Source organism: Glycine max, chromosome 15 (assembly GCF_000004515.6).
Source record: "Glycine max cultivar Williams 82 chromosome 15, Glycine_max_v4.0, whole genome shotgun sequence".
NCBI classification, from domain to species: Eukaryota; Viridiplantae; Streptophyta; class Magnoliopsida; order Fabales; family Fabaceae; genus Glycine; species Glycine max.
This window is the reverse complement of record NC_038251.2, coordinates 9,127,460-9,154,349: the sequence shown is the minus strand read 5'-3', so window position 1 is coordinate 9,154,349 and position 26,890 is coordinate 9,127,460. Positions and strand designations below refer to the sequence as shown.

General features: G+C 32.0%; 2 protein-coding genes across 2 annotated transcripts; one reads left to right on the top strand and one right to left on the bottom strand.

Annotated features, from left to right (window-relative positions):
* Nucleotides 1–353: 353 nt before the first annotated feature.
* Nucleotides 354–3,399, bottom strand: LOC100810813 (CASP-like protein 2B1). Its single transcript, XM_003547235.5, has 3 exons — nucleotides 2,111–3,399; nucleotides 1,773–1,905; nucleotides 354–690 (listed from the first exon to the last, which is right to left on the bottom strand). Exons 1-3 carry the CDS (start codon nucleotides 2,335–2,337, stop codon nucleotides 442–444), a joined length of 609 nt encoding a protein of 202 aa, XP_003547283.1. The 5' UTR covers nucleotides 2,338–3,399; the 3' UTR covers nucleotides 354–441.
* A 22,124-nt stretch (nucleotides 3,400–25,523) lies between these two features.
* Nucleotides 25,524–26,426, top strand: LOC100819728 (NADH-ubiquinone oxidoreductase 20.9 kDa subunit). The gene is made up of 2 exons (XM_003546145.5): nucleotides 25,524–25,891; nucleotides 25,989–26,426. Exons 1-2 carry the CDS (start codon nucleotides 25,738–25,740, stop codon nucleotides 26,138–26,140), a joined length of 306 nt encoding a protein of 101 aa, XP_003546193.1. The 5' UTR covers nucleotides 25,524–25,737; the 3' UTR covers nucleotides 26,141–26,426.
* Nucleotides 26,427–26,890: the final 464 nt, after the last annotated feature.

Below are 26,890 nucleotides of genomic sequence, written 5' to 3'. Positions count from 1 at the left end.
AAATTCATAAATTTTTGAATGATTCAAGTTTATAAATATTGATGCATAAACCACCAACCCAAGTCGCTTGTCACAACTTTGTTTTGGGCCAATTTTTGTTCCAACATTAGAAATAAAGGCTGTGCAAAGTGCAAAAAATATGAATCGTGTTTATATTATTCGCCGTGTTTGTGTTTGCACTTACAACCATTTAAACGCAAGTAGCTGCTTCTCTGTTTTGGACTTTTAATGTATTAATTGGAACTCGTGCTAACAGATTCACAAACTTAGCCTTAGCCATACGGGATGTAAGGATATGCAAAAGTGGCTAAATTTATCAAAGAACCTAAACTTTATATTACTGCCATCAATTATTAAGTGATCATTGCAATAGATATTACCATAATCATTCACTACTACATATACAAGAAGAACCTTGAACCACTGGTAGTAGTTTCTAACCTACCAATGCACATTTTTGGTTTTGTTACCACCATACAAACGGAAGAGGCTGAAAGCAGAAATACAAGACATGACCACCATGCTAAGGCTAGCCACAAAAGCACTAGCTATCCCTTCTCCCACTTGGTTGCAGAATTTCCCATACATGTTGCATATCTTCATCCATTGCAGTTCTGGCTGGCCAACCCTTGCAATCATACCCGATTGCCCTGCCGCCGCCAATGCCACCACTGTTACATAGGCCATTACCTTCATACATAGAAATTTTATGTCATTAGTGTAATTATTACATTATATAGCACATGTTTAACTAAAATACTAACTTATGCTAGTGCAAAGGTTTCTCACTGTGTGAAAGCACAAGCGAAAATCATTATATGTGGCCGTACATTTGCATATGTAAAAAGCTGTTTTGGAATTCGAATTCATAGCCAAGGTCACCAAAATGCAACTAAAAGAAAAAATGTGTAAATCTAGTACCGAGGTGTTTCAAGATTAGTACTTGTTTAGCTAATCAGCTATAAAAGACAAGGAAAAAATATGTTCTGTAAGATGAGGATCCATTTAACGAAAGTGAATAGAAAATTCTTTCATTCGGTAAAGGTGTATTAAAGTTGTAGGATAAGACCATATCTACCATGCCCATTGTGTTTTAATTGATTTGGTCATTACTCATTCCAACTACCATTATAAATCCCAACAACCAGCACACACTTGGGATACCCCCCCCCCCCCCCCCCCAATCATGGAATTAAGTATGTCTTACGGTGAATAATGCCCAAGTCTTAACATCAATCAGGTACGGTTCCCTAAAAGGGTCCCCCACGGTACCAGTTACCCTTGCTTGACAAGACAAACTTGAGATTCTTATGTTTTGCTGTCTAAATTTGAGCCTTAATCTCAAACCGACCCAAGTTGGGCCTCTGACACATGTAGAGAGCATAAATTCTAGAAAAGAAAATATCAAATGTTCAAACTGCAATTCCAGGAAAAAACATCTCCTTTGATGGTTTAGTCTAACTAGTGATATGTGTTCACAATTCCATTTCATTGATCAATTAGGTAGACTAAAAGGAACTAATTGGATGCAATCAATTAACAATGGTTCATATGAATTTCTTTGAAACTAAGAACAGCCTACCGAGCTAGGCTTCAACTTTAGGCAATTGTCGTAGGGAAAGCTATCAAAATTCAATAAAAAACAGGAAAATCAATATGTAATGAGTATCCAATAAGACAGTGATGCAAGCATTTTGAATGTTGATACTTAAGTTTTGGTCAGTACAAAAGAAAAGCAAATATGCAGTGTTTTTTATGTATATAAAATATACCTGATCACCAGAAAAAATGGCCCAAGCTAGGGGCTTGCTGAAGAGTACTCTTCCCCTGATCATACTAAGGATACAGCGCAACCCTTGGATTAAGGAGTAGCCAGCAGCTAACCCATTTGCAACCACCAGGAACCTGCAAAGTTTTGGCAATAAAAAGCAAGGTTTTAAACTGTGGTTCCTGTTTGAGATTTTGTTGCAATTCTTGGTATTGCGGAAAACTGCAGACAAATGTATCCACAATTGTGATTGTAGATACCCAAAAGTTGTGGCTGAAACCTTGTTATAGACTTTTTTTAAAATCTTGATCAAAAGAGAAGATTGGAGAGCAAAGAGCTTACACCAAAGACTTCATGTCTGTAAATTTAGCTTCCTTCTGAAATGAGAAAAACTCCTTGACTTCGGAATCAGTCCCCACAAGAACAGCTGCAAGAACCCCTAAACCAAGGATCACACACCTCAACACCAATTCTGTTATCTTGATCTTCCTATCTAACACTTTCACATTTGTGCTGTGGTAAACTGGGACATTCCCAGGACTAACACCTACACCCAAATAACTACTCATTTCTCCTCCAAAATCAGCACTCAGAAACAAGAAACACAGTTCAATATAAAAGAGTTCCTCAAATCCACCTAGAGAGAAAACCAGTGAGAACTATGGATGAGAACACCAACCTTAACCCCCTCACTACTTATTATATATAGACACAACACAAGTTGTTATTTCCCCCCCTTATAAGATAGTGATGGTGGTGCTTAATTAGCTGCAATGCTGCACAGCGTGCCAAGTAGTGAAAACTTAAGGTTTCTAGGACAGACTAGAGAAAGTGTATAGGTAGATAAAAAAGGCACTTCCACCTATGCGTACAAGGCCATTAAATGGGTCTGCTCTGACCTCTGGTTCAGCATTTAAGGATTGGTAAATGCAAAGAAGAAAAAAAATGTGGTTTTGAGCGCTCCTTTATTGTGTCTAGGAAGAAGTAACAGTTTTCCCGTCCCTAGAAAGGATCTGATATGATAAAAATGAATTGAGGAGACTACCTTAATTCTGATCATATAAGGACACTGGTTCAATTTATGATGCCCCATTTTTCTTTTTGGCCTAGACCATACCAAACACATGGTGAAGGAAGATATGGTGCCTAGTTTTTACCATTTTTTTTTTCTGGTGTTTAGGGAATGGATGGGGGTGCTAAACAGAACAAAAAAGTGACCTTCCCTGTGGTAGAAAATTTACTTGATAAAGCAGAATAAGAGTTAGCTTGACCTAGTGTAGAAATTTGGTTGTTGAAAAGTTACTCAAAGAGAAAAGCTGGTGGAGGAATCAAGGGTCATCAAGAGTATTGATTATTTGGATCTTTTGATAGGTAATGTGCAGGTAAGAGTATTTGTGATTATGCTCAAAAAATCTGTCATTAGTCTCATTAATAAAGAATTGAGTGTGTTCACACATGACATGAAAGGATAACAAACCATGCCAAGTATAAATGAAGATAATGCCGTCCCACGACTACATATCAACAACTTGGTTCCACTAACACAGTCCATAACGCTTGCATAATTTACCCTTAAGAATTGCAAGATTGTCTTTACATGTAGAAAGAGAGTTTATCTCAATTCTCAAGTCCTTCCAAGGAAAGGCACGTTGTATTATCCTTTGCTTCTTTTATAGATGGAGTTACTATAATATGATTTTGACTATATTTTATTTTTCTAGTACATATCTTGTGACCTGCATTTGCTATTTCCCAATTCCCACCATGCCTGTCCATTTGAAGTAAAATAAAAATAGGAGCTTTTATATCATGGAAAGCTATTACTGACTGACACATACCTTTGCGTATGGTGCAATGCCGTCTGAAGCACTGAGCATATGTTCACGGCCTTGCTCTCTCAATTTTGAGTGTTAATTTTATTTTATCTTTTATGCATAAGTTATCATATTTTAAGCTTGTATTTATATAAAAAAAACATATAATAAAATATGAACGACCTTGTAAACAAACCTATAATTTTAATAGCTATATGGTTGTACATTGACGATTTACTTTTCTCTTTCTCATAATCACCCTCTTGTTAGGCATCTCTTTAGATGTAAAAATATTGATGATTGTTCAAACTTGAGAACCTACTTGATGCAGATGGGAAAGGGAGGGGTTAAGAGTGGAGGGCCTATATCAACACGCGTCTTGGGTTGGAAGAGATATTAAAAAGTGTGACTGATTCATGTTCAAATATGATATGATATTATGAATTGTCTCAATACATGGCTTTTGTGGGATATCCCTCGGAATTCACGGCATCAAATGAGTGATAGCATTAGCAGCTCTCTGTCCCTTCTCATAGGAATAGAATCAATTTGATGATGCTACTCTCCCATGCCCTTAGATCATAACGTGATAGCATTCGATAAGATGAGATTTGCCAGTATAATAAGTGCATGTTTTTAATAATAAATTGATTCTTAAATTTTGTTAATTAATGTCAAATAAATTATTAAAAAATGCAATTTAATGTTAGAATGATTTCATAAAACTTAATATTTAAACATAATTATCATACATTTTATTCATTGAGATATTAAATTAATTTTTTATATATTTAGAGATTAAATTATCATCCATTTAAGGACTAAAATAATCATTTACTCATCTTGAATTTAAAATTAAAAAATATGTTATAAAAGTAAAACTAAAAAAACATTTTATTTGATTTTCAGTTGAGTTTAATTTTAAACTATGTTTTGTTATAATTTTATCTTGAAATTCAATTTGAAAGTTAAGTTGTTTTTATAAACTCAATTGTAAATTTCATCCAAACTTAAATTTACAAAATTTAATGTAGACATACTCTAAGTATGCGTTTGATTTTCCATTCACAAACACTCTAAGTACATGTTTGTATTTGCGTTGAAACAAACACAGCACCAATGCTTCGTGCCCCTAGCGTTTGCATTTTTTTAAGAACGCGTGAAATGTCAGTTGAACGTGATCCAAACAGAGCCTAAAAAGACCCTTTTCCACGTGTAAATTGTTAGACACGACAAACCCCTCCGGGCCAGTCCGAAAGGAAAAAAGAGCTCAAATTGTAGTAGTGGAAACCCGAATCTCCCACGGACGTCACATTCTTCAACCAAACATCACTTTCTAACATTAACTATTGACATGACTTAGACTTGGAGCGGTGTACTTCAGCCTCACGCCACAGTATTCAGTAAAGTCTAGGCGAATAAGACATTCATGCAGTTTTTTTTTTAATAGATATTAATCGTTAATTTATTAATTTTTTAGTCAGCAGAATCGATCGAATTTATAATTTTTTTATTTTTTATTTTTTAGTTATCCAATCAATTTTATATCTCTCTTTCTATATATCTATATATATGAATTAAGTTACCTCTACATGGATGTTAGTTTTGATTATGATTCTGTACAGATAAGTAATAACACCAATGTAATATTGACTCTTCCACCCACTAATGAAATGATGATCAAAATAATAACCCTGCATTTTCAAAGGCTATAAAAAGTACAAACTGCTCTATGTAAAGTTGTAAACAGCTTAACCATAAAAATGGAATATAATTCAATTGGGATGAACTTAATAATCCACCGACAGGAAAAGAAATAAAGAGGTAAAACAGATTAATTTTTTCTTCTATTAAAAATCAAATTGTATATCTAAATTTCTGTAGAAGATGAATGAGATTATTTTTAAAGAAATTAAAGTATATGGATTGATTTTAATTTAAAACAAATTTATTTTATTTTATCTTTTTTTTCCTTATAAATACTTGTTGAAAAATTATTCAAATATTACCTAATTCAGTCATTTTCCATGTTGCAAAAAGAGGTAAAACAAAACAGGAGGTCAACTTCTCCGTGAGGACCGTGACACTTCTTATGTGGAACATTGTTAAGAATTTAAGAGACACATATGGTTCTCACTACCTTTTTACTTTAAAAAAAATGGCATTTAAGGCAGAAACACTCATGGGAGTCACCACCTGTCATTGAACAGAAGAGATATTATTTACAGTGACATTCTATAAATTTAAATAAAATTGAATAAAATCATAGATAATGTGATTTTTCGTTTTATTATTTACTCAATATAGTGCTACTAATACAAGTGTTGTAGTGAAAGAACTCAACTATTCACAATTGCACAAATGGCTAAGAAAAACTATTAGATGGGACTACCCGAATTCACATAAAGGAACCAGCTTTATTCCAGAACATGCAAACAAATAAGAAATAGCTTTACTCTACTAGCTATTAGTGTTAGTGCATAGAAAAAAACATAAAACTTTGAAGATTTTTTATATTAATTAATCTATGATTAAGCTAAGGTTGAGTATCAACAAGTAAGTAGTTGGTTTAAGGAACCTTGGTCTCCTTCAATAAAATTCTGATTATGAGTATTGGGAATGAAAAATAATAGTTAGAAGGAAAAATTTCATTAAAGATAGTCAATTAGATTTTTTAGTTAAAATTAATCATTAGTAAAATTAATAAATACTGCTCAATAATATTATGATGACACGAGAGTTACTGGTAATTTTGTAGAGATGTCAATGTCAATGGAGGTTGCAGCTGCATTGAAATAGCAAGAGTATCCTTTATGCTAAACTGATAATTGTGGAAGGCACAATAGGATGGTCCCTTGCATTTGTTAGGTAAAAGGGCTGGTTCATAGTTCACTTTTAATCTTGCTCCAATTATTCCTCCCACAGCCCAACACATGGCCCACTTAAATTCGTCACATGGGCCCTGCTCTTTTAGCTATTCGACACTTTAAACATGTCCCAAAATTACCCAATAGATAAGATGAATTGTTTAGGGGGAATTCTATTTGCATTTTCCGTTTTTTCTTTTCTACATTTCGAAATTAGTTTCTGGAATTTAAAAATACATTTCAAAACTTAAATTTTTGGAAGATAAAAAAAGCCAAATGTAAGAAGAGAAAAAAGTGAATACGAATAAAATGGGCCAATTGCTTTTGTCCTCAAAACTCAGTGGCTCTGGTCCTGGTCCAGGTCCAGGTCCTACCGACAGGTAAAAACAAACTGCATCCTACGGCCACCACCGATATGAATTAATCTCCGGCTCAGCTAAGTTAATTTTTATTTAAAAATAATTAGTTTAGTATAGAGCAGTAATATATCAATCCATCACTCCAAACTTCTCATTAATACTTATCATAATCTCTTTAAACTCTCTTTCTTTTCAACACTCCCACAAATAAAATTACACACTCATAAATGATTATGAGAACACATACAAAGATTATACCGTAGAAAAATAATAACAAACACAATAATTTAATGTGACATCCATGAAATCATCTAAAAAAAAGTACATTATTATTACAAAAATGATTACAAGATTATAATTCACCCTAAATAGTATATCACTTTACAAATCCGAGCACCTCCCTCAATGATTACAAGAAATAACAATATTCTCACATAAAAACACTTTTCTCTCAACAAAGTGACCTTGTTTCACAATCTCTCTTCTCACACTCTTTCTTCATGTGTTGTTTCTCCACTAAATTTCTTCTCTTCTCTATTTATAGTGAAGATTGTCACTAATTATAATAAATAAGTTCTATGTGAAATTGAAATAAAAACAACTTCCAATGCATCCATTCAACTAAGGTTTATATAGTAAAATGTAATTTTTCACTTTACATTTAAGTCACCTAAACCTTAGTGATAAAAATCCAATTTTCAATATACATGCATCTTACATTTTGACGTGAAACTCTATTCTTTCTAACACATTTTATATTATTACTTATGCTACTTATATATTGTCTATCAAAAGTAGGATGAGTTCCATCTTAATAACTAGCAACTGAATCAATCTTTATTGTTGGCTTATCACATCTTATTTCTATTTGCCCCCAGGAAATATAGTGCTGCATCTTGGGATTGATTGGGTTAATTAGAGGGTTAATAAAAGCTTAAACAAAGATTCTTAAGTTTTTCCTATTGATAGCACAAATAATATTGTACTAACCTAAACTTTGAAAAGCCTACCTCAGTCAAGCTTTGTATGGTTTCAAAGAAAGTGTTTCCTCATGTACAACCTACTCTCCACTACGTTTTGTTAAAGAATATTGTGATGAGATCCTCATGCTTTTTACCCTGCAGGTGCAAACACCCTCATCCCTTCCACCATGTCTTCTTATTTATTCACACAACGTCCCTACCTTCATCCATGCATCCAAAACCCTCTTCTTCTCTTCTCTTTTCTCTCAAAGGCCCTACTACGACGATGTTTGTTTCTCAGTCTTTTCCTACTTGGATTTGCAGAATCACAGTCACAGCCTTTCAACCACGCTTTTAACCACACTGACTTACAAGCAGCAATAGGTGACATGAGAGCAAAATCTTACTACGGATTCGTGATGCTTTTGCAGATGCTGAATGGAACATCACAGCCTAATAGAGACTTAACTTTCTTGATGCCAGATGATAAAGAACTATCTGCTTCATCCATTTCTACTGATGAAGTGGAAGAGTTCTTTCTAAAACATGCCCTTCCAATGCCTCTATACTTTAATGATTTATCTCATTTTCCAACTGGGACCCACCCAACTGATTAGGATCCATAACCGTGGCAGGGGCGATTTCTTTGTTAATAATGCTCAAATTGTTTCTGTTAATGTTTGCTTGAGCTCTATGATCAAATGCCATGGAGTTGATGCAATAATTGAATATAATCGTAATGGAAAATACATCACAATTCACATAATACATAAGTCACGTATTAGCCTCCTTCAGGTGCAAGCAACCCTGAACATCAGAAAGGATTTCATTTGTCCCGGTACATGTTCCAAACTCTATCCGACAGAAATAAAACCATTGCTACGTTTCACGTTGTTTGTTTTCACTTGTTTAGACATTTTCTCTGTTTGCACTTTTAATTATAAAAACTGCCACTTTATTCTTAATTTGTTTTCTTTTATATCAAATATTCAAATAGGAAACAGTGAAAATAGTTTTTTTAATCTGTTCTTTACTGTACAAATCTTGAAAATAGGAAACGTTAAAAACAACTTAACAATTTTGTAATTAAAAGTGAAAATAGGAAGATATTTTCTGAGAGTAAAATAGTCACTCATATGCAAAGTTTTGACTTGATGGTATATTTTGATGGTTGATGTGATGAAGGAACAAGCAGCCTAATTTACATTGGCGATAATTTAAGATGTTTAACTCTTGTACTCTTCGTTAGTGATAAACACATTTGATCATAGAGCAAATTTTTTTTTTTATCTTAAAAGTAAAATTCGACTAAAAGATAAATAAAACCTAATCAAAAATTATTTTTGCCTTAGACTCGAATGATATCTAAATCATCTAATTTTAACTTTTAACACGTTAATTCGTGATCAAGAGCAAATTGTTTTCAAAGTAAAATGGTATTAAAAATATTGCGTGCACCTCATTTTGGAGCAGTAAAAAAGGATCCATGTTTTTTTTTGCAGTAAAAGCCCCGGCATAAAGCCCCACTAGTGTGCATTGAATCGATGCACTTCATCCTATATATATATATATATATATATATATACACGATTACTTAAGTAGTATTAAAATGGTAATATATTACCAAGTGAGGTGCATGGACTTTGGGAGGTTATCTCATATCCAAACATACAGAAAAAAACAATTTGGATTCATTGAACTTTGAAGTCATCTTCATGGTTGTATTTTTTGTAAATCTTGTTTGCATGAAAACCGTTTACTTGTTCAGAGGGATTTGTTTCCTCATTTTTTATTACTTTATTTTATACAGTTGCTTAACCATAGTACTACCTTCTCCTTCCCTCATTGTTTTCTGAGACATCTCATTACCTTAAAATTTTCTTATATGGGCCATGTCAAAATCGCAGTACGGCGCATTACCGTTATATTATTAACACAGTTACACACCCTATTGCATGTTCCTTTTTGAAGGAAAAAATAAAGTTTATTAATTACTAAGCAGATTTGTGACAATCTTAAAAGATTGATGCTAACTAAAAATACACTATAACTAGATTATAGACCAAAACCAGAAATTAAAGGCAGAAACCTAAAACCTTAACCAATTAAGAAAACCAAACAGATCATCATGGTTCGTTGATATTCTGTGACTCACTAAAATACCCAAAAAGCCCTCATGCATGTTCATGCTATTTCAAGCCTTACCATTGAATCTTTTCTTTGTACTACTAGCTAGTAATAAAGAGGTAGTGATATCAAATATCTAAGCTGACTTGACGATAATACACTCGTGCCAATTAAGCCACCATAGAGATTAGAGAGGCCATTGTGTCACATCACAATCACTACTAGGTTTTACATGATCCATCTGAAGCAACACCATTAGACAAATTAACACATATTCTCTCACAGGTGAAGAGAAGTGTCAACACCCGAATCGGCGCCAGAGTCACAATCATAGATGTTCTTCCATGAAACCTGCATGGACTGTGAATGTGCATAGTTCATTGAAACCGGGGTTTGAGCACTTCTATAGTCCTCTTGCTTGCCCTGAGATGTTGGCCAGAGAGAGAGAGAAACATGGGGTGGTGACCTTGATGGCATAATCAATTCAGGGTGAGAGAGGATAGAATTGTTGGAATTGTGATAAGTACGACTCATAGAGGTGGTGGTGTTGGAACTGAATTGTTTAGGTTCATTGAGCATCTTCTGAAGCTCCCTCTCCTCCCTCATTTCTTTTACTCTCTGAAGCTGTCTAAACCTCTCTTGTAGAAGGGCAATGGAAGAGTGAAAGGAAGTGGGGTCATGGCTATCCCTACCCATTATGGTAAGCGAGTGATTGATACGCGGCAGCAGCAACAGCAGTAGCAGCAACAACAACAGTAGTAGTATGATATGTTGTAGCTATAGCTATAGGAATGAATAAGAGAGGTCTAAGGAAGCACGAATTGATCTACGTGTGTTTATATAGTGTGATGGCAGCATGGTTAAGAAATTCTACTTGATATTAAAATATGATTTTTTTTTTTTACTTTACTTTTAGTCTAACGATAAAATTCTAAATGATTAAAAAAAGGGGGAATGAGAATCGGCAGATAGGCTGCAAAGTCCAAAAAGAAGATGTTGATTGGGCAATCTAACCGAGTTTTTAGCCTGTGTATGTGGGGGAAGGAGGCACAAGCATATCTTTCCTTTTTTTGGGTACGAAGAGGCAAAAGCATTGCTAAAGCAGAAAAGGACAATGACAAAAAACCAAGGGGAATGTCGGAAGTAGCACATGGAAGGGTGTGTTTGGAGGAATAATAAGTCTTGGTGATGCTCTGCCAACATGTCCCAAAAGGCCTCTTCAACTTTGGGGATGGTGGAGTCTTTTTTGGTAGGCTTTGTTTGGATATCACATTATTAAATTTAATTTTAGATTATTTACTTACTCCTTTGTTGCTCTCTATCTCTAATGCGCTCCCTAACTTTTATCCCTTTGTTGGGAGAAGGGGGAAGTTGAGGAATTGGGGGCAGTGTAATTAGTAATAGCAAGAAGACAAGGCTTAGAAGGAGGAATAATCTTGGGAGGTCATCATGATTTGATTGAACAATTATGTATGACAAGGACAAACATACCAACATTCTTCTCTCTCTCTTCATCTCTATGCAACTTGTTTGTCCCCAAGTGTTTGGATGTGAATGGCATGCAGAAATGAAAGCTGCAGATGCCACTAATGGTTTAGACTGGATGCTTCTTTTATGCGGCAGAAGCGCCCCCCTCCCTCCATTATTTTCTTTTGATCTTTGGAGTTTGGAAAAACATACTAGTTTTTTTCCGATCATGGTATTTGCATAAAGTTGTCAATGCAAAAAATAGTCACTAATCTTTGTTGGGAATTGTGAGTGTACTTAAAGTGAGTATTTTTTTTACAACACAATTTATTTTATATATCCAAAGATCAATTAAGATTTAAATCTTGAATCATTTAATTAAAGAACATAAATTACTATCACTTATATCAATCGTTGTTGGAAAAAATAAAAGAGTGTTTTTTACATTAAATTACACTCAACACATACATAGTTATGGACATTAGACAAGGCGTGCATTATAAATCCTATTATATTAAATTTCCATTTGGCCATCTAGTTAAAGTATAATTAGCACATGTTGCTGGAAGGATGTGAGGAAATTAGCAACATACAAGCATAAGAAGTTGATGAGGCTATACAGGTTAAGGGACTACACTTCACAGATCCATTTATCTGAAACAGTGGCGCTGAGTGAGTACTGCTATAACTTGTGCCTCGCTATATATGTCCAATAAAGAAAAAGAAAAAGGCATTTGGAGCTGAGTGTGAATGGACGTACCATACCAGCTGCCTCATATAAAAAAAAGAGGTTAGATGACTTCAAACAAAATAGAAAAGTAATATCTCAAATCAACAAAATGCCTAATGACCACATTTGACCCCATTATTGAGGATGCCTACGATATGGTGGGAATCTATCCATTAAGACCCTGATTATACATATCAGGACTGATATATATGTCTCAACTTCCGAAAGTGCTAACCACACTGCTCATTCTGAAACCTGAGATCTAAAACTACTATCAAATCAGGTTTTTAGAAACCATCAAATTTAATTTTGCTTTGAATTTGGTGGTTTTTAAGAGTTACTTAATTAGGAAACAGTGACACTAAATAGAAACTATGGTGTACTAATAGAAACATTCTGCTACATAAGTGGAATCTCGAGACCATCAATGACACAGTTTGATTGAATCTTACTCTTTCCATTTCAAATATTTGTTACTTTAGGATTTTTTTTCCCTTCAGAATATTTATTACTTTAAAATATCAATAAAGTAATTTTTTTAATCATAAAAGAATCTCTTATTTATTGGTGTTTCGGTTAAATACTTAATTAATTCAAAACTACTTAAACTCTTAATAAGGACATTTCACAAAAGCAAAGACTATTATCATAGTATACAACTAAACATTTCTTATGAGGTATGCATTATTGAAAGGAATAGTTTTCTTTAAGCTTGATTGAATACTTTATGTATTTGATTATTACCTTGAGTGTGACCGAAGTTTCATGTCTAAGTCACTACTGATCCACAAGTTAGACAGAGAGAGCGGGGATAAATATTTAAGCCGAATGGGTATATATTGACTTTTTTTTTATTAGATAAGTAATTATGTGGAGTAACCATAGCCCATAGGAATAGAGAGAAAGACATATTTAAGCTAAATGAATAAACATTGATCAAAACAATCACAAAAACTAATGTTTTAGAACTATAATTTGAATTATATTTCAGAATTGTAATTTGAATTATTATTTTATCAGAAATAGTTTTTTTTTCAAACTCAATTTATATTTTGAGTTATGTAAAAAGTTATAGCATAGAATTATAATTTTAAGTTGAATTTTAATTTCATTTTGACAACTTTAATTACACTTGGTTACGCGAGATTACTTTGGGTTTGAATAAACGAAATCAATCCACCTGTGATGATGGCAACAATAAAGGAAAAACTTAAATATAATTTTGATACTTTTATTTTTAAATATATGTAATTTTGTCTTTTTATTTTAAAATGGAACATTTTAGTTTTTTATTTTTTAAATTTCATAATTTTAGTTCTTTTATTTTAAAATAAAGACATTTAGTCCTTTAGCTTTGTAAAATTCACAATTATGATTCTTTCATCAAATTTAAAAAACATTGATGGTAAGAAATTAATTTGATGTGGTCCAAATTTAGTGACAAAAGATAATTTGTTTAATTTATGTCATATTCATTATTAATTTCTTAACATCATTGCTTTAAGTTTGAGAGAATGACCAAAATTATAGATTTTAAAAGCAAGAGACTAAATGTCTACATTTTAAAATAGGGGATTAAAATTATGGATTTTAAGAAATATGGGGACTAAATGTCTTTATTTTAAAATAAGAGATCAAAATTACAAATTTTTTTTTAAAAAAAATCAAAATTACATTTAAGCTTGAAGAAAATAGAGAGGTGATGACAATGATTGGTATAAGTGGTAGAGGCAGGGCTAACAAGTGTGGTGGTAGAGGTGAGGACTTGTGAAAATGATAGTTAAGAGTGATTATGATAATAGTGATAAATAATAATAACAATGATGATCCGAGGATATAGTGTAATAATAATGGTGACAATGATTGACATTGATGATGATGATTGTGGTATTAATTCATATCAATATGATGAAGGAGAATTTCTCAAATCCTAAAAACGTAAAAAATAAAAAATTATATAAGTTAAGTTATATAACTTGAGTTGGTTCGATTATAAAAAAAAAAATATGAAGTCAAGAATGAAACAATAATAATCACATTTCATTAGTTTGATTTGAATTTGACTCAATTATATATAAAAAAAAAAAATCAATGATTCAATTTGTTTATGGAATCCAATACTTTCTAATTTTAATTTTTTTTAAGTTTTTTTTTCCTGAGTCAAAGAACTTGGTGTTCTCTTACTAGAGCAAAATCAACCCCAATTACAATGTGTGACTACCAATGACACAGAAATTTGATACCTAGAGAAAATCAAACATGAATTCTTCCATGTGGACACAATGAAATCTTTTATATCACTACACCAACTCTATGAGTTGAATTATATAAATATAAGAAAAAATATTATAATAATAATTAAATAAATATTTGTATTTTATTGACTAAAACTAAATGTTAAAAAATTAATGTTGGATATCCTTAGAGTATCTTAAATGGGTGTAATTTAAACAATTCATTTTAAATTCCTTACCTTATGTTAATTGGTCCCGTTCCTATAATAGAAAAATATTTTATTTCAATGATATAGTTTAAGTAACTCTTAAATGATCTTTTTAAATAATAGAAAAATATTTTTTACTCATAAGTAACCATTATTTATATAAGTAATTAGAGCTTAATTAAACAATTAATATGACACGTAAATTACTTCCAATAATTAAAAAAAAAAAAACTCATTTTGAGTTCCTTACCTTATGTTAGTTGGTCCCTTTAATATCACATTATAATTAAATAATTCATATATTTTGTTTCAATAATATTGTTTTAAATAATTCCTAAATTATCTCTTTAAATGATAAAAATTCATAAATAATCGTTACTTATATAAATAATTAAAACTTAATTAAATAACCAATATGAAACACAGATCATCCTCAATAATAAAAAAATTAAATAACAATATTAAAAATAAACAACGCTGTTGGAGATGTTATTGTAATAATCTTTTTCATGATTATATTATAATCGTACATTGTCTCTATCTATGTGTACACATGATTAGTGATTTGATAGTCTAATACACCTGTTGAGATGGATGCAAAATGTGATTACATCGAGGATGCAGCACGAATTTAGTCCATTACTCCTTTTGGATAACATTAAGAACCACCGGACTCGCGGTTTCCTATCATACTCCTAGTGTATTAAAATTGGAAAATTTAAGCTTCAGTTTGCGTTAGTTTCTAGGTTTGGTAATCTTTTAATTGATTGATGGAATAATGATCTCTCGACACCCTTATACTAATAGATGATACTTGATGGAGGTAATCTTTTAATTGATGGACTAATAAGAAGAGAGATAGCGAGAAAAAAAAGTTATAAAATATAGTATTTTTTCATCTTAAAATAAATATTATATATAAAAAAATTGTCTCAAAATTAATATCGTATTTAATTTTTTAATGATATTTAAAATTTTAAATTTAATATCAATATTATTCTCTTTCATTTATTTAATATGATTGTAAAATAATTTATACTTATTTTAGGATGGAAGAAATATGTATTTACAATCTTTTAATATTTTTTTTATAATATATATGAGTATTTTTGTATCATTATTCTAATTGATGTCACTATTTTAATTATTCTTAAATTACATAAAAAATCTTTATAAAATTATACATAATTATAAAGAAATTAAATATTTCTTTTTATCACCATAACATTAATCTAAGATATTCGATGACTAATATTTGTCAAGAAATCTGACTGAACATTTTTAATAAAATGTTTTCTTTTAGTTATATTTTTTTAATCCACAAAATTTAAATACAAGATCTTACTTATGAGTTACGATATCAAATCTAAAATTATTCAAACCAATGACTTGTTGCTATTAAAAAATTATTTGAAAGTTAACTACACTATTTAATTTTAATTTGCACGATGAATTTGATTTAATAATTTCACCATCTTTTATTCGATTTAATATTTTATTTTTCTCATGAGAAGTTGTCAAGACATGTGTGCAAAGTGCCGTACGTTAAAATAAAAAAGAAAATTGGGAAGTGTTCTACAGGATGCCCGAGAAAAGAAAGCCTGATTTATGGGAATATACTATTCATGGGCTATTATTCGAGTGGTGGTGTTAAGGCGGCTCACAAAGCGTTTCAGATTACCAATGAACCAAGACAGCAATCTAATGGGGCATCGAGGCTGTTTCATGATATGCAACTAGCTCATGTTGCAGTGTCTGACAAGATCACTCATAGCATGTTTGGTTGGATCTTTTAATGTGATTTTGCATTTTAATTTGATGTGATATTCAAAATAGTTACGTGTATATATTTGGATAAATGTCAACAAAATTTTGAAAATAATTTTAAATTAATGTAATTTATATTTGAATGTTTTTATTATAAAAATAAATTAAAAGAAAATCATAATATAAATTTTTTTATTCAACATAAAAGATAATAAATTTATTTTAACTTAGATCCACAATTATAAATCAACCCAAATTTAGTTGTGGATTATTGTCCAACATGAAACATGAAAATTAATGAAAAATTAATTTTGGACTCAAAATTCAACGTAAAAGCAAACATGCACGGTAATTTTAACATCTCAAATATGATTCTTCTGTTCTCAACAGGTTTCAAAACATGTTATAGTTAAATAGTATACTTATCTGTGTTTGAGTTTAGGCAAGATGATTCCTAGATGGGTCTTGCAAATCAAGGATTTCGGTGAGCTTACTCTGGGATGATAACTGAAGTAATTAAACCAAATGATGTTGCCTTTACATGTGTATTAAGTGCGTACGGTGCAGCCATATTTGATTGAGGACCAGTGTACGTACTTCAAAACATTGAATAGTTTTCATGCACAAGAGTTGTGAACCAAAGGACAATGATGAATAAAATGTTCAAAATTTAAATATTCACAAGCTGCTTGGAAAGTAGCTGTATTGACGTTGATAATGCAGTTCACGGCTTGTTCTCATGGATATGCGAAATGTTGGATGAAATACTTGAGATTACAGTATATATTGTAGCCATACTAGGCTTTGATGAACAAGAGAAACATAATATATATATATATAGGTGAGATTTGGCTTAATTTAGGAATATAATTAAAATAGTATATATAAGTTTGAGATAACTCTTACTTAATAAGCTAATAAGGTTGAATTTTATTGAGTTAAATCTAAACACAAATTGTTAGAATACATTTGCAAGAAGTAAGGAATAGCTTTTGGACTTCTCATCACCACAGGTCCCGGACCTCAATTGAGAGTTATTGAGGATTCCAATTTGGTCATTGAATTGATTTGCAATCTTTGCGAAGGGACAGAACAGAAATGATTGCAATTTGAGTCTGCGACTCACCACGTTAACTGGCAATGGGGAACGTGGCTTTTGGTCCAGCCTCTTTTTGCTGAGCCACGAGAAGATTTGAAGAAATTGCAGAGGATGGACCACACTAGACAGTTCAGTTTTGCACTCACAAACACAACTGATGTTTTATCCGACATGTGGTTGGAACTTTATGGTGCAACGGCAAAAAACACCCAAAGAACTAAACAAATGTCACCACACTAGGTGAGTAATTGGTTTGATGTTGTTGAATTGATTTTAATTTTAGAATTGATTTTAAATGTATTTTTACATGTTTCACTTTATGTTGAGAAAAATATATAACTTTTACGTTAGATTTAAAATTTTATAATAAATTTTATTTTTAATTCAATTTTATAATAAAACATAATCATATAATTTCAAAATCAATTTTATAAAATTAATTATATTCAAAACTAATTTTCTCAAAGTGAATTCAAACATATGATTCACTAACCTAGCTATTTGGCTCATCACACCACTGAAACAAAACATCGCTCGATGCCACTAGCTAGCTTCTTGTGGTGAAAGAATCTCGGTTAACCATGCATGAAATCACCATAAAATACTATATTATTTATTAGAAAGAGAGGAACTAAAAAGGACAGAAAAAGTGAGTGCGAGCCTGAAAGTGAAAGGTATGTAACGATGCATTGCAGATTTCTCTTTCCGAAAGAGACAAAAACCTCTAATAAAAAACATGCAGTTAGGAAAAAGGGTGACTTTTCACATTATTGGAATACAAAATTAAAAAATAATCTACCAAAGTTATTTTGGATGAAAGTAATAGAATCAAGGCCCTAGAATCAAGTAAAACTGTAAGAGAAATGTGATAACTTGCTAGTAAGAAATCTAAAATCTGGATTCAAAACCCCATGATATCCTTAACTCTTCTTAGAAAGCAGGAAACAAAAAACCATTTGCTCTCTTTGAACTTCTTGTTCCAACTCTAGGTTAATCAAATTATGTCATGTGAATTATCTAATTGAAGAGAAGATGGTCATTTTACTAAATAGAATAAGATAAATTCCTTTTAGCCACTTGAATAGATGTAGCAAAAATAAAATACAACCTCAATATTTTCACACGTTGCACTACAAATACAATATTTGACATTAAGTTTATGAGTTTTATTTTCACTTATATGGAGTTCAACCTTTCTATTTTTATTCGATGTGAAACTTCACCTCACACTTGTAGTCCAACAATCTTTTCCTCAAGTGTGAGTCTCTTTCATATGATAGTCTCTTCCTCAAACGAAAATCATTTTCAGTCTACAAGTATCCAATGATGATCCTTAGAACTTAATTGTAACTATCCTGACTTGCTTAGCCATTACTGCCAACATGCTCTAGTACTTTGCATCACCGCAACACTTGTGAGACCCGCTACCTGATTTCCTTACATGGACTCACCTATCAGGAAGACTTTTGATATAAGGGATTCATATGTCCATGGATTCATTGTCGATATTTACTCATTTGAGCTAGTCTCCATGTGGAATCATTGAATTTGATACCAATTGTTGTGAAACAAGGGGGTTAAAGCACTGAGAAGATTTACAACAATGAGTTATAAGCAACCATATAAGTAAACTTGACTTCACACTTTAACTCAAAACCTTAAGATTCAAGTTTATAAGTTTTATCCTCATTTATATGGTGTTCAACCTTTACATTCCTACCTAATATGAAATTTCACCTCACACTTGTAGTCTAACAATCTCCCCTCATGTGTGAGTCTCTTCCACATGGTAGTCTTCCCCTTGAGTAGAAACTTTTTTCAATTCATGAGTATCTAATTGTGAATGTATGTATACATGATTTTGATGATGTCAAAGAAGAATCTAACAAGGCTGCTTCAAATGATAAGCATTTGCTTCAAGAATAATTCAAGATTGCTTCAACAAACAAAGCCTTGTTTCAAGATTCACTAAAGACCAAGCCTTGCCTTAAAACAATGTGCTTTCAAGACATGCAAGGCTCTGGTAATCGATTACCAGGAAGTGTAATCGATTACCAGAAGACAGGGTTGAGAAATAGCTGTTGAAAAAGGTTTTGAATTTGAATTTTCAACATGTAATCGATTACCATATGTCTGTAATCGATTACCAGCAACGAAACTTTGGAAATTCAAATTCAAAAGTCATAACCCTTCAAATTATAACTGTGTAATCGATTACACAAACATTGTAATCGATTACCAGTGGAAAGTTTTCAGAAAATCTGCCAACAGTCACATCTTTTCATTAGATTTGTGAATGGTCATCAAAGGCCTATAAATAGGTGACTTGGGCACGAATTTTAGACAGAGAGTATTTTTGGTCCAAAATGTCTTATCCTCTCAAAAGACAATGAGAGAGATTCCAAAAGAACTTCATTGTCAAATGCTCTCTCAAAAGAAATCCTTGACCAAACACTTGCAAAATCTATAAGGATTCTTACATGATCTTCATTGTAATATTCTTCTCTTGAAGAGAGAATTCTTCTTCTATTCTTCTTATTCAATGAGATTGGTTAAGAGACTGTGAGTCTCTTGTTGTAAAGCATCTGAACACAAGGGATGGGTTGTCCCTGTGTGGTTCAGACTTTGTAAAGGATTTTACAAAGATAGTGGAAATCTCAAGTGGGTTGCTTGAGTACTGGACGTAGGCACGGGTTGTGGCCGAACCAGTATAAAACTGTGTTTGCATTCTCTCTTCCCTTATCTTATTTATTTTGTTGCAATCAATTGTGTCTTGCATGTTTAAAGAACATTGTTAAATTGATTGTTGTTGCTTCTTCTATATTCTAAGTCTATCCCTCTTAAGATTATTGAGGCCACAAGGTCCAACACTAATGGTAGTCCTTAAAGCTTAGTCGTGATTTCCTTGACCCTTCTAAGCATTGCCATTAACATGCTATAGTACTTTGCACTATCGCAACACCTGCGGGACCCGATGCCTGGTTTCCATGCATCGACTTATCCATTAGGAAGATTTTTGATTTAAGGGATCCTTATGTCCATGGATCCACTATCGTCATTTTACTTGTCTGAGATGTGCTCACTATGTCAAACTATATGCTCTAATTTTAATTGTTATGCATACATACAAGGGGGTTAAATACTAAGGAGATCTATCATTTTCACTAAAGAGGCATAGTAACCACATAAATGAAGTTTGATATCGCACCTTAATCCAAAACCTTAAAACTCGAAATTATGGGGCTTATTCTCACTTACATGAAGCCGTTCCAATTCCTACCCCATATGGACTTCAATTCATTCTTGTAGTCCAACACGGTATAACTAACAAATAACAATGATAATTCACCCTATGTAGATGCACAATCAAATTGAATATAATGGTTAAAATGCCATGCAAAGAAGTAAGATCTACACAGCTCAGAAGTCAGGATAATAATGACTTGAAAAATTACAATCCTAGTAAGATAAGATAAGACTTTTTTGTTGTTGTATGAGTGTGAGCAATCCTAGTGATTCCTTACAAGTTAATAAATAAATAATATAAATATAATAAGTTAGTTTCTCAACTATGATATGATTCCTAGCAAGAATAGATATTTCTCAAAATACACATAGTTGTCATGCACGTTTCATGATAGGTTTGAGATTCTCTCCCCTCCAATCACCAGCCTCACAATCTACATCATCGGCAAGCAGAGCCAATAATTGTCATCGCAACATTGTTCACCAACATGGCTTACGAGAGTCTACCCTTAGAAGAAGATGAACAACAACAACATTTATTTTGTTGAAACACCCAATAATGCACAATGTGGGTCAAATGAAAAATAAATGTTTTCTAAAATCACCCAATCATGCACGATGTGGGTCAAATGATAAATAATCATTTTGTAAAATCACGCTATCATGTACAATGTAAGTAATATCGTAAATAAATATTTTTTGTTAAATAAACTAGTTTTTTTTCAAAAAAATAAACTAATTGTTAAATACTAACATTTTAATTTAGACTAAAATACATTTTTGGTCCCTCGATCTATTTTTAAATCAAGATATTTACTGTTTCAATTCTTAAAAATTAGAGTCTTATTAGACTTAAACTCATAAATTTTTTGATGACAACAAAGGAATATGCCATTTACTTTCTTGGTTGATATTATAAATAATATTTCTTCTGGATCATCACATCACGGGTTATTAAGTTTTTTTTTATCTAACTCTAAAAGTTTATAAATTTAAAAAAAAATTGATGAGTAATTTAAAAAATAAATTACGTTAATTTATACATAAATTATTTTATGTAATTTACACAAATTGCATAAATTTAGATTAGCATGTAAATCATCTAAAAAAATTAAATATTAAAATTTTATTAATTTAAATAATTAGAATAAAATAATTTAAATATTAATTTTTTATGTAATTTGCGTAAATTACTTAAAATATTTTATATAAATAATTTACATATTAAATAAACTTTTATAGTTAAAATAAAAATATTATTATGTAATTTATATAAATAATAAAAAATTAAAATTTTATGAATTTGTATAATTAGAATGAAAATAATTTACATATTAAAATAAATAAGTACATAAAATTATTTATATAAATGATTCGCATGTTAACTCATGTAATTATATTCATTTATATAATTAGAATAAATATAGTTTATATATTGAATAAATTTACATAATTTATATAAATCAGATAAAATAATTTACATATTGATTTATGAAATTCAATTAATATATATAACTAGGATAAAATAAGAACAATGCTTTCATATTAAAAATTTATAAATTTATATTAAAATAAATTTGTATTAATAAGATAAAAAATGTAAATTATTCAAAATTAAAATATGTAAAATGGCATAAAATAAACATATTTATATATTCCATAAATTTTTTAATTTATAAATTTTTATAATTATAAAAAAGTTAATAATTCATGATCTCATGATACATAAGAAATATTGTTTACAACATCATCCAAGAAAGTAAATGATATAATGGTTGGTTTCTTCATTGTTTTCTAAAAAGTTGAGTTCAAGTTCCACTAAGATGCTTTTTATTAATATGTACAATCACACTGGTGATCTTCCTAGCAAAAATTTTCAAGGAAATGCAGCAGAGGTATGTTTTCTTCTTTAGTATTCATCGATCAACTGGAAATTCAATACGATCTCTTTTCACTTTGTCCATAAATTAATATATGCTTTGACATAGTGTTTTTCCTCAAGTTATCGTCTTGATAAGCGATTGCTTCACAATTCACTAATCAGGCTTCCTTACTATTTCCATTTTGTCTTGTAGCATCAGAACTCCATTTCCACTTTTTCCCTCCTCACGCCACTCCAATTATTCACAATCTGTTGTAGCTCTTCGAATCAAACCTGTTCCCACTGGAAATTTTTTTGCCAGCAGAAAGAGCATAGAATGAGCCAGAGTTCAAAGGTCTGAAGTTTTGTTGGTCCCTCTGAAATATTTCATTAAAGTAAAAAGGAAAAGAAAATTTATCTTTTGATTAAATCTTCTTGTATTTATGCAAAATAAATGAAGATAAACATAAATATATTACAAGATGTAGCCCCATTTATACATCTACTGTTTCACCTCGCAGAAGCCAGGGATATTATTTTGATGTACTAAACTTACAAAAATGAGAAAACTGCATTTTATCAATGCGTTTAGGTATTTTATATATTTATTGACAGTGTGCAGGTAATTGAATAATGTTTATAAGCTTGTTTCCATCATGTAATAGTTTTTTCTTAACATTAAAAGTTACCCATTATTTGAAAACTCAAATTTTATAGACTTCAACATGGGCAGTTGGCATTCTTCAAGAGGTTACAGGTATAAAATGAATAGTCTATATAGTCACTGGCAGTATGACATTACATCTGTCGCTTGTCAGCATATTGACTATGAATACCTCTAATTACCTAGTTGCATGCTTTTGCATTTTAAACCTGTAGGGTGAAATCTTTCTGAAGCCGCTATGCATTTTAAACCAAAACTTCTGCAGCTTCCTTTTCTACTGAAAACTTCACCAATTTTCTTGTATAGTGCTATAAATACATTGGTCAGCATCAAGAAAAAAAAAAGTTGCTGCTTCACTGTACTGCCTTTAAAATGAAGCTAGAAGAAAAATAGAATATCTTCTGTGGAAACCCAGATTATGCCATGGCATCATCTCCTGTTTTCTGGTTAACCGTGCATACAAACCATCTTTTAAGAGAAGTTCTCGATCCCTATGACTTCCCATCTGCATGGACAGAAGTTAATGAAAATTATGTTTCTGATTAGGGCAAACAAAGGATATGAAAATATAATAAGCATAGCTTTTCATTCAAACACATAAAATCCAAACAGTTTCAATAATGCTTGGGATGTTAAAGAAGCCTTATTCTACCCGTAAGTTCAGTGAGGGCAACTTGATGCGAGTTTTATCTACACATTATCGAACAAACAGATAAAATCCAAACAGTTTCAATAATGCTTGGGATGTTAAAGAAGCCTTATTCTACCCGTAAGTTCAGTGAGGGCAACTTGATGCGAGTTTTATCTACACATTATCGAACAAACAGATAAAAATAAAAGGATGATTCAATGCACGAGGTTCCCACCAAGTGGGTCTAGGAAGGGTAGTCTTATCCCTGTAAGAAGAAAGGTTGATTCCAGGATTTGAATCAGTGACCTCTAGGTCACAAGACTACAACCTTACCAATGCACCAAGGCTTAGCCTAAACCAAATGAAAATATGGCAACTATTACTGTCTTCATAGTCCTATCCTATGCTATTTCCGTCATGATCCAACAGAAGAGTTTGAGGAGTCAAATTCATTAACACAAAACATGTATAACCTTCAAAAACCAACTTTTCATGTGAGTTTTACACTGTTAAAAAAAGGCTGATGAAAATATTAAGGATAAGTTTCAAAAGGGAATATTGATGATATGAATATTTTAGGGCATTCAAAATGAATCAACAGTTTACCAACTTCAACAATTTGCCCACCATCCATCACCGCAATCCTGTCAGCTGCTTGTATGGTAGAAAGCCTGTAAGAGGTCATACACTTCAAAACTAATAGTTGGAATACCACTTAATTCAGTTAATTGATACTGAAAAGCAAAATTATCACCTGTGTGCAATGACGATGACACTTCTGGTTGCAGAATCACTTCTAACAGATCGAAGAACACCCTACATATTATGAAAACAGAAGCATCAATATCATTGCAATCTCTTTCACACTTTAATACTTAGCGTGTTTAATTGCCATCTGGCTTCTATTAGTTTCAGAGGCACCCCTTGACATTATGCTCACTTTCAGTATCTAGTGCACTAGTGGCTTCATCAAGGATCAATATTTTTGGGTCCCTAAGAAGGCCCTAGCAATAGCAATCTCTGCTTTTGTCCTTCACTTAACAGATCATCATCAACAAGTGTTTCATAACCATTGGGAAGTGCTGAGATAAAATTGTGGGGATTGGGTTGCTTTGCAGCCAATTCAATATCCTCCTTGCTTTACATCTTGCGTACATCCATATCTGATGTTTGAACTAATATCCATCCCGAAGAGTTTGGGTTCCTGTACAAACAAAAATTTGGTTAGAAAAGAGCTATATATATTTATTTAGTTTTGTCTATGTTGATGACTTAAGAACCTGGCCCACAAATCCAATTCACCGAATTGAATTCTGGAATAGGAATAAGTAATCTAAAAATCTATTTCTGAATACCTATTTCAAGATATGAAAACCGTATTCCAAAATATGTGTTCTGAAATAGAAATAGAGGGTAATATGAGAATTTTAAAACATTTGGGGTGCATGAAACAATTGGCTAGTTTATGTACCACTCATGCACTCTCACTATTGCATCTTGCTTCTCCAATTGTATTCCCAAAAGTTCATTTTGAAATGAAAATTGAAGGTGCACAATGCAATAGTCCCCCAAACGATGATATTGAATTATGAAGCCCAATAAGGTAGAGTGCAAAATTCATTGGGCTATTGCTTCCTAAACTCTTGTTGTTGTTTTCTGCACTTTTAATTGCATTCGAAAATGAGTTTTTTTATAATGCAATAGGAATAGGAAGTGTAGGAAGCAATAATGAAAGTGCAAGAAGTTTTACCCAATTCTACGAAAGTGGGCCTGGCTGGGAAAACTGGACAAGAAAGGCCCATTAGAGCCCACAAATGATCTAACGTAAGAACTAAGAACTAAGCAAGCAGCAGCAAGTGTTGTTGTTGAGGTTGTAGTAGAGAAATCCAGTGCGTGTGTGTTGTAGCAGCGAGAGAGAAGGAAGGAGGAAAGATGAACACAGACATCACTGCATCGACGAAGCCAGAGTACCCTGTCATTGATCGTAACCCTCCCTTCACCAAAGTCGTCGGCAACTTCAACACCCTCGACTATCTCCGATTCGTCACCATCACCGGCGTTTCTGTCACCGTCGGCTATCTCTCCGGTCAGTACCCTCACCTCTTTTCTTTCCACGTGTCATTCTAAATCTAATCGAATTGAATTGGGAAATTGAAATTGAAAATTGAATTTGTGTTTGTTAGGGATTAAGCCTGGAATTAGGGGTCCTTCGATGGTTACAGGGGGCTTGATCGGAGTGATGGGTGGGTTCATGTATGCTTACCAGAACTCCGCTGGTAGACTCATGGGTTTCTTCCCCAACGATGATGAGGTAGCTCGCTACAACAAAAAATAATCCTTTTTTTTCGTCTCTCGTTTCAAAAAAAAAAAGAAGAAGAAGAAGAAAAACCCACTTTTGTAGCATTTTTTGAACTTCAATAATCACATTTCGCCTCTGCTATTTGTTAAGCTTTTATTTGTAACGACTTTACTTCATTCGCCTTATAGAGGAATGTTAAACCTTGCTTGTTTGGGATTCTACAATTTCTCTTATGTGGAGGCAAGACCAATGTAATGTCATATTTGAGACTCTGTGGGTCAATTTGGTATGGAAGTTTGTGGATTCCGGTGTAGGGCTACAATGTAGTTGTTGATTGAATTTTTCATTCTCTTTGAATGTAAGTGTCTAGGAATAAATTTTTTGTGCCTTTTATCAGCAATGGAATAAGAATTTTATTAGAATGCACTGGAAGTGTAAAATCTAGAATGGTTTCTGGTAAAATTGTTAACTTTTCTAATAATCACTTTAAAAGTAATATCTAGAATGATTTCTAATTGGTTGACAATATAAAAATTCATTACCAAGCCTCACAATGTTAAAGTCGTGGAATTAGTTTCTTGCTTGATCATATTTCGACTTTTTTGAATGTAGGTTACCAAGCCTCACAATCAGGTTTGATGACTGAAATGCAATTTTACTGAAAAATGTGTTTTTGTGATGCTCATTAAATGTGATTTTGATCCTAAAAGCAGCACATAAGACTAGAAGTGAAAAAAGGTAGCTTTTTGCATTGAGTTTAAAATTCATTATTAAGTTTTAGGCTTA

Coding starts and splice junctions, on each gene's coding strand:
- LOC100819728 (XM_003546145.5), top strand. CDS start 25,738: ATGAACACAGACATCACTGCATCGACGAAGCCAGAGTACCCTGTCATT. Junction 25,892..25,988: donor CACCGTCGGCTATCTCTCCG/GTCAGTACCCTC, acceptor TGTGTTTGTTAG/GGATTAAGCCTGGAATTAGG.
- LOC100810813 (XM_003547235.5), bottom strand. CDS start 2,337: ATGAGTAGTTATTTGGGTGTAGGTGTTAGTCCTGGGAATGTCCCAGTT. Junction 1,906..2,110: donor ACAGACATGAAGTCTTTGGT/GTAAGCTCTTTG, acceptor AAAACTTTGCAG/GTTCCTGGTGGTTGCAAATG. Junction 691..1,772: donor CCATTTTTTCTGGTGATCAG/GTATATTTTATA, acceptor CTATGTATGAAG/GTAATGGCCTATGTAACAGT.